The sequence below is a fragment of the Onychomys torridus genome, chromosome 6 (assembly GCF_903995425.1).
Source record: "Onychomys torridus chromosome 6, mOncTor1.1, whole genome shotgun sequence".
NCBI lineage: Eukaryota > Metazoa > Chordata > Mammalia > Rodentia > Cricetidae > Onychomys > Onychomys torridus.
Genome location: NC_050448.1, coordinates 15,906,860 through 15,919,380, shown reverse-complemented (window position 1 = coordinate 15,919,380; position 12,521 = coordinate 15,906,860). Strand labels below are relative to the sequence as shown.

Genomic DNA, 12,521 nt, shown 5'->3' with positions numbered 1-12,521 from the left:
CTATTGCTCAGGGAACATTGTAGAAGAGGAGGTAGAGAGTGTAAGAGCCAGACTCAGGGAATTTGCTTGAGATTGTGTCTGCTAAGCCACATCAGAAGCTACACCCATTAAGTCTCACCGACACGACTGTCCAAACATGAGCTGAACAAGGAGGACACCAATGAACATGCCAAACAGCATGGAGGAAAGCCCATGAAGTTTCAACCCTACACAGAGAACTATAGGCAAGTGTCTAAAGCTAGGAGCAGGAAGAGCACACCAGTTAGTTGTCCAGTGCCAAAAAGCCCTGAAAACATGCAAACAAGTAACATTACATGGACTCACTAGGTTATATTTAGAAACATATATGTATATATAAATACACATATGAATGCAATAACAACTGATGAAAAAGAGACCATGAATTTGAAGGAGAGTGGGGAGGTATATATGTGGGGCTTGAAGTGAGGAAAGGGAAGGAAGAAATACTATAGTTAAAATATAACCTTTAGGAAAATGGAAGAAAAAGAGAAAGGAAGGAAAGAGAGAGAGAGAGAGAGAGAGAGAGAGAGAGAGAGAGAGAGAGAGAGAGAGAGAGAGACTTTTCCTCTCAGTACTCATTAACTCATAGTTCCTTAGTGAAGTGTGGGGCTCATAAACATCTTAAGCATATTCAGAGCTGATTTTAGGATGTTATTGCTAAAGTCCATATTGACAAATGTCATGGCTAACTATGCCAAAAGTCCAGGATGACATTCATGACTTCTACATTTTCCTAAAATTATTCAATCATTAAATGAATTTCATGTACAAATGATGTTTTAATCACTCAGCATTGTTGCAGGCAACAAACAGAAACAAAACAAAAACCCAACCAAACTTCAAAACTGAGGTTGATTTCTTTTCCTTTCTTAAAATATAAACCACAAAATTATAATTTAAAATACAAAACTTTTTAAGCCCTGCCATAAGCAGAAAATTCCACATCTGACCTCACATGTAAAACATTATTTTATATATAAAAATATTTAAAAGTTTTGCATAGAATTATCTACAGGGTAAGTACATAAAGCATAATAGGGAACCCCGTAAACATGGCAGCTATTGCTAAGGCTGTTGGTTGCTCTCCACAAACTGATGGTAAAGCCCTACTTCTGGAGACAAAACTTATGGCACTGAACACAAAGAAGTAGAGTTGGTGCCTAACTAGAAACCTCATTCCTACTGACTAGAATTTATGGTACTTGAAGATACTTTGCATACTACCTGAGGGGAAGGTAATCATCAATACTGCCCAGTTACAAACTCTAAGACATACAACAGAGACCTGCCTACAAGATATACTGGTACAACATGGCATGAATGTTATAGGAGTAACCAATAACTTTCTGACTGGATTTAAGGCACACTCCTTGAAGTGGAACCTATACCCCACACCACTAAAGTAGCCAAGAACATGAGACTAGATAGGTCATGATCCTAGAGGAAAACCTAATACCATTATTCTGGTAAATGAACATAGTAATAAAATGATTCCTAATGACATATTGCTATACCCATAGTGACTTGCTCAGCCTTCATCAGAGAAGTTTCTTCTGGCAGTAAATGGGAACCAACACAGATACCCACAACTGGACAATGTGCAAAGCACGAAAGTCTGTGCAGCACTAAGTCCTAAATGGGATGTCATCATCAAAGCCCTTGTCAAGACTCGGGGAGCTATGCATCAGAGCAGGCAGAAAGATTGTAAGAGCTGGAGGTGATAAACTAAAATATTGATAATTGTTTTTTTAAAGGACTATTTTTTTTGAGAAAGCACTATAAGACATCTAAATTATATTGGTCCAATTGAAGCTATAATATGTCAATTTTAGAAAAAGCCGAAATTGACAATTGGACTCCTGGAGCTCCACCTGGGGCCCGGCAGAGGATCTCTGAATCCACTTCCCTCAGTTATTGGATGAGAGTTTCAGCACAACCGTTAGGGTGTTTGGCCATCTGATCACCAGAATAGGTCAGATCAGGCTTTCTCTCAACCACTGCCAGCAGTCTACAGAGGATGTATCATTGTGGATTTCTGGGGACCTTTTTAGAACTCTGTCTATTTCTGTTCTCATGTGGTCATCACTTATCATGGTCTGTTATTCCTTGTTTTCCCTTTCTGTTCTTGATCCAGCTGGGATCTCCTGCTCCCCTAAGCATTCTTTCCCTTGAATCTTGCCCTTCATTACTCCCACTGTCATCCAGGTTGTTCATGTAGATCTCATCCATTTCTCTGTCACTGGGCGATCCCTGTGTCTTTCCTAGGGTCCCGTTTTCTAGGTAGCCTCCCTGGAGTTGTGTAGCAGTCTAGTCATCTTTGTTTTACATCTAGTATCCTACTATGAGTGAGTACATACCACGTTCGTCCTTCTGAGTCTGGGTTACCTCACTCAGGATGATTTTTTCTAGATCCATCATCCATTTGCCTGCAAACCTCATGATGTTATTGTTTTTCTCTGCTGAGTAGTACTCCATTGTGTATATGTACCATATTTTCTTTATCCATTCTTCAGTTGAAGGGCATCTAGATTGTTTCCATGTTCTGGCTATTACAAACAATGCTGATATGAACATAGCTGAGCAAATGCCCTTGTGGTATGATTGAGCATTCCTTGGGTATATGCCCAAGAGTGCTATAGCTGAGTCTTGGGAGAGATGGATTCCCAATTTTCTAAGGAAGTGGAGCTCCAGGATTCCAATTGTTGAGAAAGAGGAGGGACTGTAAGAGTGTGAATTGTTGAGACCAAGATTGAAAAAGCACAGGGACAAATAGCCAAATGAATGGAAGCACATGAATTATGAACGAAAGGCTGTGGAGCCCCCAGCTGGATCAGGCCCTCTGGATAAGTGAGACCATTGAATAGCTTGAACTGTTTGGGAGACATCCAGGCTGTGGGACCCGGACCTGTCCTTAGTGCATGAGCTGGCTGTTTGGAACCTTGGGCTTATGCAGGGACACGCTGCTCAGCCTGGAAGAAGGGGACTGGACCTGCCTGTACTGAATCCACCAGGTTTAAATGAATCCCCAGGGGAGTCTTGGCCCTGAAGGAGATGGAAATGGAGGGGAAGGGCTGGGGGAAAGGTGGGGGCGGGAGGGGGGATGACAGGGGATCCCATGGCTGATGTGTAAAATTAAAACGCAAATATAATAAATTAAAAAAAAAGCCGAAATCATTTCTGAGGCTACAAAAAAGTTTACTTCCTTTTATAGTTAGATAACTAACAGCAAAGCAGTAACAATAAATGCATTATCCTTTTAATGTAAATTCATAAATTCTAATTCATTTTGCATTTTATTGCTAGATTCATCCCAATTCATTGTTTTAGTTGAGTAACCCACTTAAACCATTTCATTGGCCCTCAATGCTTACAGCAATTATCTTTCAGTTACCTTAATTAGTATCACCATTTCAAATATCATCTTAGCACTTTTCTCAACAGGCTCAAACAGATGATCCTTCTTGGTCATCTCTCTGATTTACCCGAGCACTGTATCTCACAATACATGATTAGAGAAGACACGATATACAATATAGCTGGAAAAAGATGAAATCTGCTAAGTGATAATAGAGCATTTTCCTACTGTATTGGAAAAGCAAAGGACTAACTAGATTAAAGAGAAGAGAACAAAGGAACATTTACTTGGATAATTTCTCCAAATTTTGTCCTATTGATTCACAGTGATGGACACATAAACCTGAACACTATATGAATGCACCTGTGTGTTGATTAAATGAGTAAAACTTGAAAACTCTTATTACAATATTCTCTTTGAACATTTGTGTTTTACCCCTTTGTCTTTACTGTCTGGCTTTTATTTAAATCTAGTGCTCATCTGAAGCAACTGTACTAACAGAAGTGTGAGGTACTTGCTTCCTTCCTTTAGATTATTTGTATTTTTAACCAATTTTTCGAAGGTGAAATGTGGTCAATTATTATTAAACTTATTTTGCAAATATGTATTAATCATAATTTTTTCCAAGTCAGTTAATGGTATCATTTTCTAATTAAATGCAGTCGACAGTTAGCCAAATATTTATTAGGAGTTAAGGACAAAAATTACTTTATTTTATTTTGCTTTAAGAAATATTCAATGGGCTCCTTCATTCATTTACTCAGCAAATGTTTATCAAAGACCCCACACATGAATAGTTTTGGTCTATCATTCACTGAAAACAGAAGACAGTCTCTGCCCTGGTTGTGCTAAACATCTGAATAAAAAAGACACCAGCTCATGACAAATGATATGAATAAATAATATTTAAAAAGGAAATGGAAGATGGTAACTAGCCAAGAAAAGCCAAAGCTTAAGTATTTGAAAAAAATCAGGGACTGAGTTATGCAATAATCTGGAAGAACTTTTCAAGAAAAGAAGATAGCCAATCATAAGGCTTTTGTAATAGAAGCATGCTTACTGTGTTTGATGATGAGGTGAGGAGTGTGGTCAGAAGACATTGAGTAGAAATAAAAGTTGTACGAAGTTAATTAGGAAGCAGGGACTACACTGTGTACGTCTCCACTGACATTTGATGAGAATTCCCTGAACAGTTTTAAACAGAAGGGCAGCTGATCTAATAGTCGATTTCTCTTTTCTAAATCTCAACGTCAACTTATAATCTGGCTGATATTATTTCCATTAGGGTACTAGCACACACAAAACATAACTATCAAGGAAAATGGTAAAGTTTAGGGAAGTTCATGCCAAAAGCAAATGCTCCATTCCATAAACTTACTTCCTTTGAACCGTATTTCTTTTTAAACATCACTAAAATTACAAAAAAAAAAGATTATACTAATTTACTTCAAAAACTAGCCTGTACATGTATTTATTTTTAGATTGAACCCTATGTCAAGATAATAACATGTAATATATATATATATATATATATATATATATATATATATATATATATATATATATACACACACATATATATAATGCTGGCCTCAATCCACCTGCCCCTGCCTCCCGAGTGCTGGGATTAAAGGCATGTGCCACTACCACCCAGTGACAATAATATATTCTAAATACTGAAATCATTCATGAGTCATAAGGTACCTGAAATATAATTTGTTGTGTATAAAAACAATCTGCTGCTTTGTTATGTAAATTGTTTTCATAATAATGTTAATTTGGAGTAGAAATATTTAAGATTTTTGAATGAATTTTGGAAGAACTAAGGCAGGAAGTGTTACATACCTGTTTTATGGCAGTTACTGTTATCACAAAGAATAATGGAAGTCCACTGGTAATTGGACTGGTAGGTGTATCGATCATGAGCTAGATTTAAAGAAAGAATGAAGAGTATTATAGTTATACTACATGTTATATTAATACCTAAAATTTTATACTATTGTACAATGTATATAGTTTAGTTCACAACTTGCTTTCCTGACTATTTCAGAGGCTTGGTAGAGCCTTTCAATTGTACACTCTGATATTCTGCTACACTGAACTCAGCTACTGTTTTTTTATTGTTGTTTTGTTTTTGGAGACAGGATTTTGCTACAAATGCTCCTGCAAAACAAAAACTACTCCTGATCCCCTTGTCTTTGCTGTTCAAGTGCTGGGATTATAAGCATGTGTAGGCACCACCATGTGAGGGCACTTTGCTTTAACAGTTCCTAAGTTCTTCAACGTTGCTTACAAGTAGAGCCACAGCGAGTCTTATCTCATTTCACATTTCTTTGTACATCCTACAAAATGCAAAAAATCTGTTACCAATTTTAACCCAGGATTTAGGAGAAATTGAATCCCAGAGAAACAGAACTAGGGATGGAAAATGGAAAATGATTTTTCTTACAAGTGATTTGTTATACCCAAAAGAATCAGAGGAAGAAAGCTAGGAAAATGGTGCTGCAAGTATGATGTAAATCATGTAACTCAAGTTTCTACAGTTGCTGAAGAAGTACTTGCAGTAATTACATAGATTAGTAAGTATTGAAAATTTCCCAGGGGCCTGCCCTGAAAAGATTCCTCTCAGGGTCCTAAGGAAGATGCTATGGCTGGTGTGAGGCTATTCTAAGGGAAAAGAATCTAAGTACACCAGGCTCTTTTGTCTGTCCACTTTATTTCTCTAAGACAAAAGTCTATCTACGTAGCTTCAGTTCCGTTCTGACACTCAGTTCCTCTCTGTCCCTTCTTTTTCTGTTTTCTCATAGCCCTAGTAATAACTAAGCTCTTATACTCTTGACCTCATCTTCTGTTCCTCTGTCCTTCATCTTTCCTTCCTCTTCTAAATTTCCTCAATCCCTACTAAACCAAAAACTCTTCCCTGTTCTCCCTTTTCTGGCCACATGACTCTGCTCCAACCAGGAAATTCTGCCCCAGCACTCACTGCATCTGGTTATGCAAAAAACTCTTTTGTCCTGAGTAGCTCTTCCAATAGCTCTGGACAGAAGGCCTGAAGGAAAGGGATGGTCTGAGCTTCATTTGTACAAGAAACAAAGCTATGCATCTACATACCTGCCTGTCTCCTAGGCTCTGTAGGGGTGTTCCCTAGTTCAGATCAGCAGTAGGTCTGAGAAACTTATACTGTTTGCCATTAAGGCCGAGTAGTATATGAGCTCACAAGAAATTCATAGCAGAAGACAGCTGATATATTAAAAGCTGAATATCATAAAATATTCCTTGATATTTGACTTTCCTCTAGAAAAATTCCTTGACTCTTCTAGGTATAGCTTTATTATATACAGCTGAATCTCTATAAAATATTTCTGTGGCTTGCAGCAAGTAAGAACACAAATCTTATGATTTATTAATTTCTCTTGATTCTGGATTGGTCAATTAAATTTACTCTATTCTATATACATGCTGATCTTAGCAATTTGACAATGGCATACACGGCATAGTTTCATATTCCAAGAAAACCACTAGATGCTCTAGTGATATAAAATTAGAAGTTCCTTCTCCATTCATGAAGAAACAGTTCTTCATGAATGTTTCCTAAAGCTTTAAAAAGACTGATTAATTTTAACTTTTCTTTTAAAATCCTAGGTTCTACTCATAGACCAGCTTAGAGTAAAAACAAATTTTTAATTCAACACTTAAGAAAAATTGTGTTTTATCTGAAAATAATAACTGTAAGGAAATGATAATCACTATATTTACAAATTGACTTACACTTGAGCTTCAGTTTATACACGCGCATGTGTGTAAATTATATATATCAAGAAGCTACTGAACAGTTTATGATAAACTTGTAATTAAGCCCAGAAAAATACTCTTGTGAATACTTAAAAAATTAGAATAATTGGTTGAATGTGGTGGCAAACATCTGTTGATTCCAGAAGGGTGAACATAGATAGTGAGTCCACAGCCAGTCTAGGCTACACAGTAGGACTTGAAGGTATTCTGGCAGTTGGGATCCAAGGAATACCACAAAGTCACACTGTACAACAAACCTCACATAAGAGATTTGCTGTGTGGGAAAAAAAAATTGGAGGGTGGTAGCCTCTGCTCAGGCAAAAAACAGTAGAGAACTGAATAGTATACAGGGTTTATATGTAGTTTCTTGGGGAAGAGGGTGGAACTTTTCATGGTGGAGCTTTCCAGGGTGGAGACTGGTGGAATTTCATGTCTAGAGATTAGGCTTTTTACTCTGTAGGGTGGGGGCTGGGTCCAGCAGTGAGGGCAGTTAAGAGTGTCCTATAGGTGGAACCTGGCAGTTGGAGGTCATCAGGGGAGGGCCTGGCCACTAGTGTAGCTTGAGGGGATTACATTCCCTTCAGAGCTGTAAGTAATCCTTGGCTTCCCACTGCCAAGGATACCTTTCTATCAGAGCTGTAACACACACACACACACACACACACACACACACACACACGAAGAAGGGAAAGAGGGAAATGTTAAAAAATAAATTCAGCCAGGTTGTGGTGGCACACGCCTTTAATCCCAGTACTCGGGAGGCAGAGCCAGGCGGATCTCTGTGAGTTCAAGGCCAACCTGGTCTACAGAGCAAGATCCAGGACAGGCACCAAAATTACACAAAGAAATCCTGTCTCAAAAAACAAAACAAAACAAACAAACAAACAAAATTTATAAATTCAAATAAAATTTATTGGGGTGGAATTTTGCTGTGTTGTTGAGTTAGCATTAAACTCCTGGGTAGAAGCAATTCTCATCTGTCTCAGCCTCTTGAGTATCTGTGACTATAAACTCATGTGACAAGTAGCAAAAACAAAATTTTAATAAAAATCCACACGCACAGTTATCTTGTATGAAGACGATTCCACAGGCAGACATGTGCCAATGATGCACTACATATGAACAGCCAAAACATTTATACCCTGAGACAGGCATCTGAAAATTACCTGGCTCAGATTACAGTTATCAGTACTATGGCACACTAGTAAAGAAACAAAATGCAACTGATTTTAAAATTTATAGCCTATGTTTTAGAAATCTAGATTTGATTTAGATAATTTATTAATGAATGGGGGAAGCTGCAGGAGAAAAAAAATCCCATAGTCAAACAACTAAGAACACAATGTAATTTTACCCTATTAAAAAAATACATGCTTAGGCAGCAAGTTTATAAATAATCCATTGAGTGATAAAACTTACCTGAACCAAAAATATAATAAGAAAATAAAAGTTTGCCACTCTTCTGAACTGTTCAAATAAATTTTTTGGAACAAAATTCCATACAGTATACTAGGGGAAAAAAGAAAAGAGAAATCAATAAAAGAATATTTTAAAACAATATATACTACTACACAGATGTAATTATAAGAAAAGTAAAATTGGACTTACTAATCTCTTAGACAAATTAATGTAACTTGATGCTCCAAAAACTATCTGGTTACTAGAATTTAAGACTCTTATGCTTTCATTTCCCCCTTTTTATTTATTGGCAGTTTTAATATACTTTTTAAAATGAGATATGAAAACTATTAATTTTATCATCCAGTTATTAATTTTTTTAGAAGCTAGATAAAACATCCAACACTTTAACAATATATTTTGGATTTGGTTACATAAAACTAAAGTAATAATGATGATTAAGCATTGATAGCAATGCTAACAATATTAAAAACATTTTATTTTACTGAACTCAGTGTCAGAACAAAATAAAATGGCCTAGTCAATTATCTTCTTTTTACATGACCTGGAATGTTAAAGAAATAATTACACAAGTAATCACAAGGATAACCATCAAAACAATTTATGAAGGAAGCAAAACTGCCACAATCTCCTAAAGGCAAGATAGCTGAGTATAATGGTCAAAAGCAAAGATGGACGGGAGTTAAAATCCTGTGGCTCAAAGTTATAACATTCATTAAATAATCTTAGACTCTGTTCCACAGATCCTCCTATGTCTGCTTCCCCAGCATTGGGACTACAGGGGCAACTGAGCTCTACTTTATGTGGGTGGTACAGATCCAAACTCAGGGTCCTCATGCTTTTGTCAAGTCCTTTACTGACTGAATCATCTCGCCAGCCTCTTCTGGTTGATCCTAATCAGAGTAAAAGGCAACTGTTCCTACAGGGGTCAGAGTCTCCATGGAAATTTTTGGTCACTTTATTATTCAATACAAAACTTTCTAAGAATTATGCTTACAAATGTCTATGTAGATTAGGATACTGACAATATTTTTCCTTCTATAATTTAAAAGTAAACAATTATATAAACTGACAGTAAGGTAAACGGTTTCAAGATATTTGCTTTGAAGGGATGGAAAGAAGGTACCACAGTTAAGAGTGTGCATATTGCTCTTACAGAAGACTCAAGTCTCAGCACCCAAGTCAGGTGGCTCACAACTGCCTGTAATTCCAGTTCTAAGATCTGAAGCCTCTGGCCTCCCCAGGCACCTGCATTCATATGCCTATGCTCACACAGAGACACACAAAAATAATTAATAAAAAAAAATTCTTTTAAAAATTGATGTATAACAGTCTTTTATATATGTGGACCACCATATGTGCCTGGTACCTGTGGAATGCAGAAGGCATCAGTTCCCCCAGAACTGGATTACAGACAGTTGAAAGCTGTCATGTAGATGCTGGATACTGAACCCAGGTCCCCTACAAGAGCAGTAAGTGCTCTTAACCACTGAGCCATCTCTCCAGTCCCATAAAAATCAATTTTAAAAAAAGAGATTTCCTTTGTCTAGCTCATAAAACAAGGAAAAATAAGAATAGAACTTTCATATACAAAGCAGTTTACAAATGTCAAAATATTATTTTCATGTTTTATAAAATACAAACATATTAACAGAATGAATGAATCAAAATTCTGCCTTTATTCTACCATAGAGATGGAAGAAATATAATATTAAATATAAAAATACTTTAAAAATAATTTATTGGGCTTTAAAGTTATCTTAACTATTATGTAATAGTGGTTAAGATAATGGAGTTCATTTCTCTAGGTCATGTATGACTTTATACCTGACCTTCTCTCTCTAAGTTCTAATACTGATAATAAAATTAAATATTTTTCAAGGCAGTTTAAATTTAATATAAGGTAGCTACTATGGTAAGTGAATTAAGATATGTCATTATCAAAGTTAGGCATAGTGGCACAAACCTTTAGGCTAGCAGTTCTCAACCTATGGGTTCTGACCCCTTTGGGGTCAAATGACTTTTCACAGGGATTACATATCAGATATCCTGCATATCAGATATTTACAATATGATTTATAATAGCAGCAAAATTACAGTTATGAAGTAATTGTATGGTTGGGGGTCACCACAACCTGAGGAACTGTATTAAGGAGTTGCAGCACTGGGGAGGTTGAGAACCACTACTTTAGACCCAGCACTCAGAGGCAAGCAGATCTATGTGAGCAGGAGGCCAGCCTGGTCTACACAGTGAGATCCAGGACAGCCAAGGCTACATAGAGACACCCTGTCAAGAAAAAAAACAAAAAAAAAAGCAAACAAACAAAAACTATCATTACACATTTCAACAAGTCAGATACACTAAGGATGCTTATGGGCGGTGGTGGCACACGTCTTTAATCCCAGCACTTGAGAGGCAGAGGCAGGTGGATCTCTGTGAGTTCGAGGCCAGCCTGATCTACAAAGTGAGTTCCAGGAAAGGTGCAAAGCTACACAGAGAAACCTTGTCTAGAAAAACCAAAAAAAAAGGGGATGCTTACAAGTAAAGCAAAGAGATTAAGAGCTAAATATCAACAGTTGCAGTCAAAGATGAGATACATAAATGAACACATAAAACAAAAGGAAAAGCAGCAAAAGTCCTGTGGTTTTGTAAACAATGTCTCAGAGAATAATACAGGACTCAAAAAGAGAATAACATCATACCAGCCTCACTGAAGCTCGAGAGAATAGTGCCGGCAAATACCTATACTCTTAATTGACATGAAATCAGCATCTTTAGAAGAGCAAATCTACACCCTCCTCAGATTTTTGTATTAGAAGCCACGATGGAAGCAGTCGAGCCAAGGTTGAATGGGAAAGAGTTCACTGAGCTGTGAGTCAGCCAGCTATACAGTTAGGAGGTTCCGGAAAAAAGGGAGACACAACAGGAGGAAAGCAACATAAGGAAACTCGGACTGAAACTAAAAGGTTAAAGAGCATGCTTATTTAAAGCCTACACTTCGGAAACTCTGGGCAAAAACATTAAACCTCAATAGCTGCATAAGACAAGAGCCATATAAAAGCAGTTAGCAGAACGTTTTTGGGACTCTCCGTTTCCAACACCAGCTAACATGTTTTATGTGGAAGTATGATGTCCTAGCAGATGAGAATTTTAAATATTAGCGTTTATCAGGACTCAGAGGATCTGATCTGCAAGCCTCCTCCTTAACAAAGACTCCATAGTATTGGAAGGAGCTATACAAGTTGCCAACAGAGGGAAACAACCAGTAGTGCCACCCAGCTGTGATGCCTATTAACCACAACAATGACCAGCATGGTAAAATATTCCTAAAGGTCTATCTTTATCAGTGGGAAATCTACATCAGTGGCCAACATATCTTGGCAGTAACCAACATCTCTCTAAGTGGACATAAGGCCCTCTGAACAGGAGGGAAATCAAGCCTGGAACTGAAAACCTGGCTAGCTACCCTGATAGAGGGGTCATAGATCTTAGAGGAGAACCTAATACATTACTATACCAGCCTAATTCCTAACTCTATCCTCAATTCTTCTCTTTGTATCCACGAATAAGTGTAGCTCTCACCCATCATCAAGGAAGCTTCTTTTTGCGGTACAGAGATCACTCACTACAGAAAACCACAGACAGCCAAAATGCAGAGAGCAATGGTTGTATCTATAACACAGTTCCTAAGCCTAAGACTCAGGAAGCATCCTAGAATAGGGGGCAGAAAGACTGTCAAAGGCAAAGAACCAGGAAATCAGCTGTGCGAGTGTGACAGGGAAGCATGGCCCAGGAGATCTCAACAGTATGGATACCTAAACAAGACCAGAACAAAGGAAAAAAAACCCAATCAACATGCTAACACAGAAGGAGGAAATCTCAATGGGCCTTACACCTAGACAAAGACAGGTAACTAAGGAAAGCTAAGAGCAG

At 37.4% G+C, this 12,521-nt stretch overlaps 1 protein-coding gene across 4 annotated transcripts in view; it reads right to left on the bottom strand.

Moving 5' to 3' along the window:
• The window catches only part of Atp11b (ATPase phospholipid transporting 11B (putative)), a 95,353-nt gene that overhangs the window by 62,217 nt on the left and 20,615 nt on the right, over positions 1-12,521 (bottom strand). For all 4 annotated transcript variants that reach the window (XM_036189600.1, XM_036189601.1, XM_036189603.1 and 1 more), the window contains exons 3-4: positions 8,588-8,677; positions 5,222-5,302 (exon numbers count right to left, since the gene is read on the bottom strand). In XM_036189600.1, the coding sequence (XP_036045493.1) occupies positions 5,222-5,302; positions 8,588-8,677 (171 nt within the window). The remainder of the gene's footprint in view (positions 1-5,221; positions 5,303-8,587; positions 8,678-12,521) is intronic.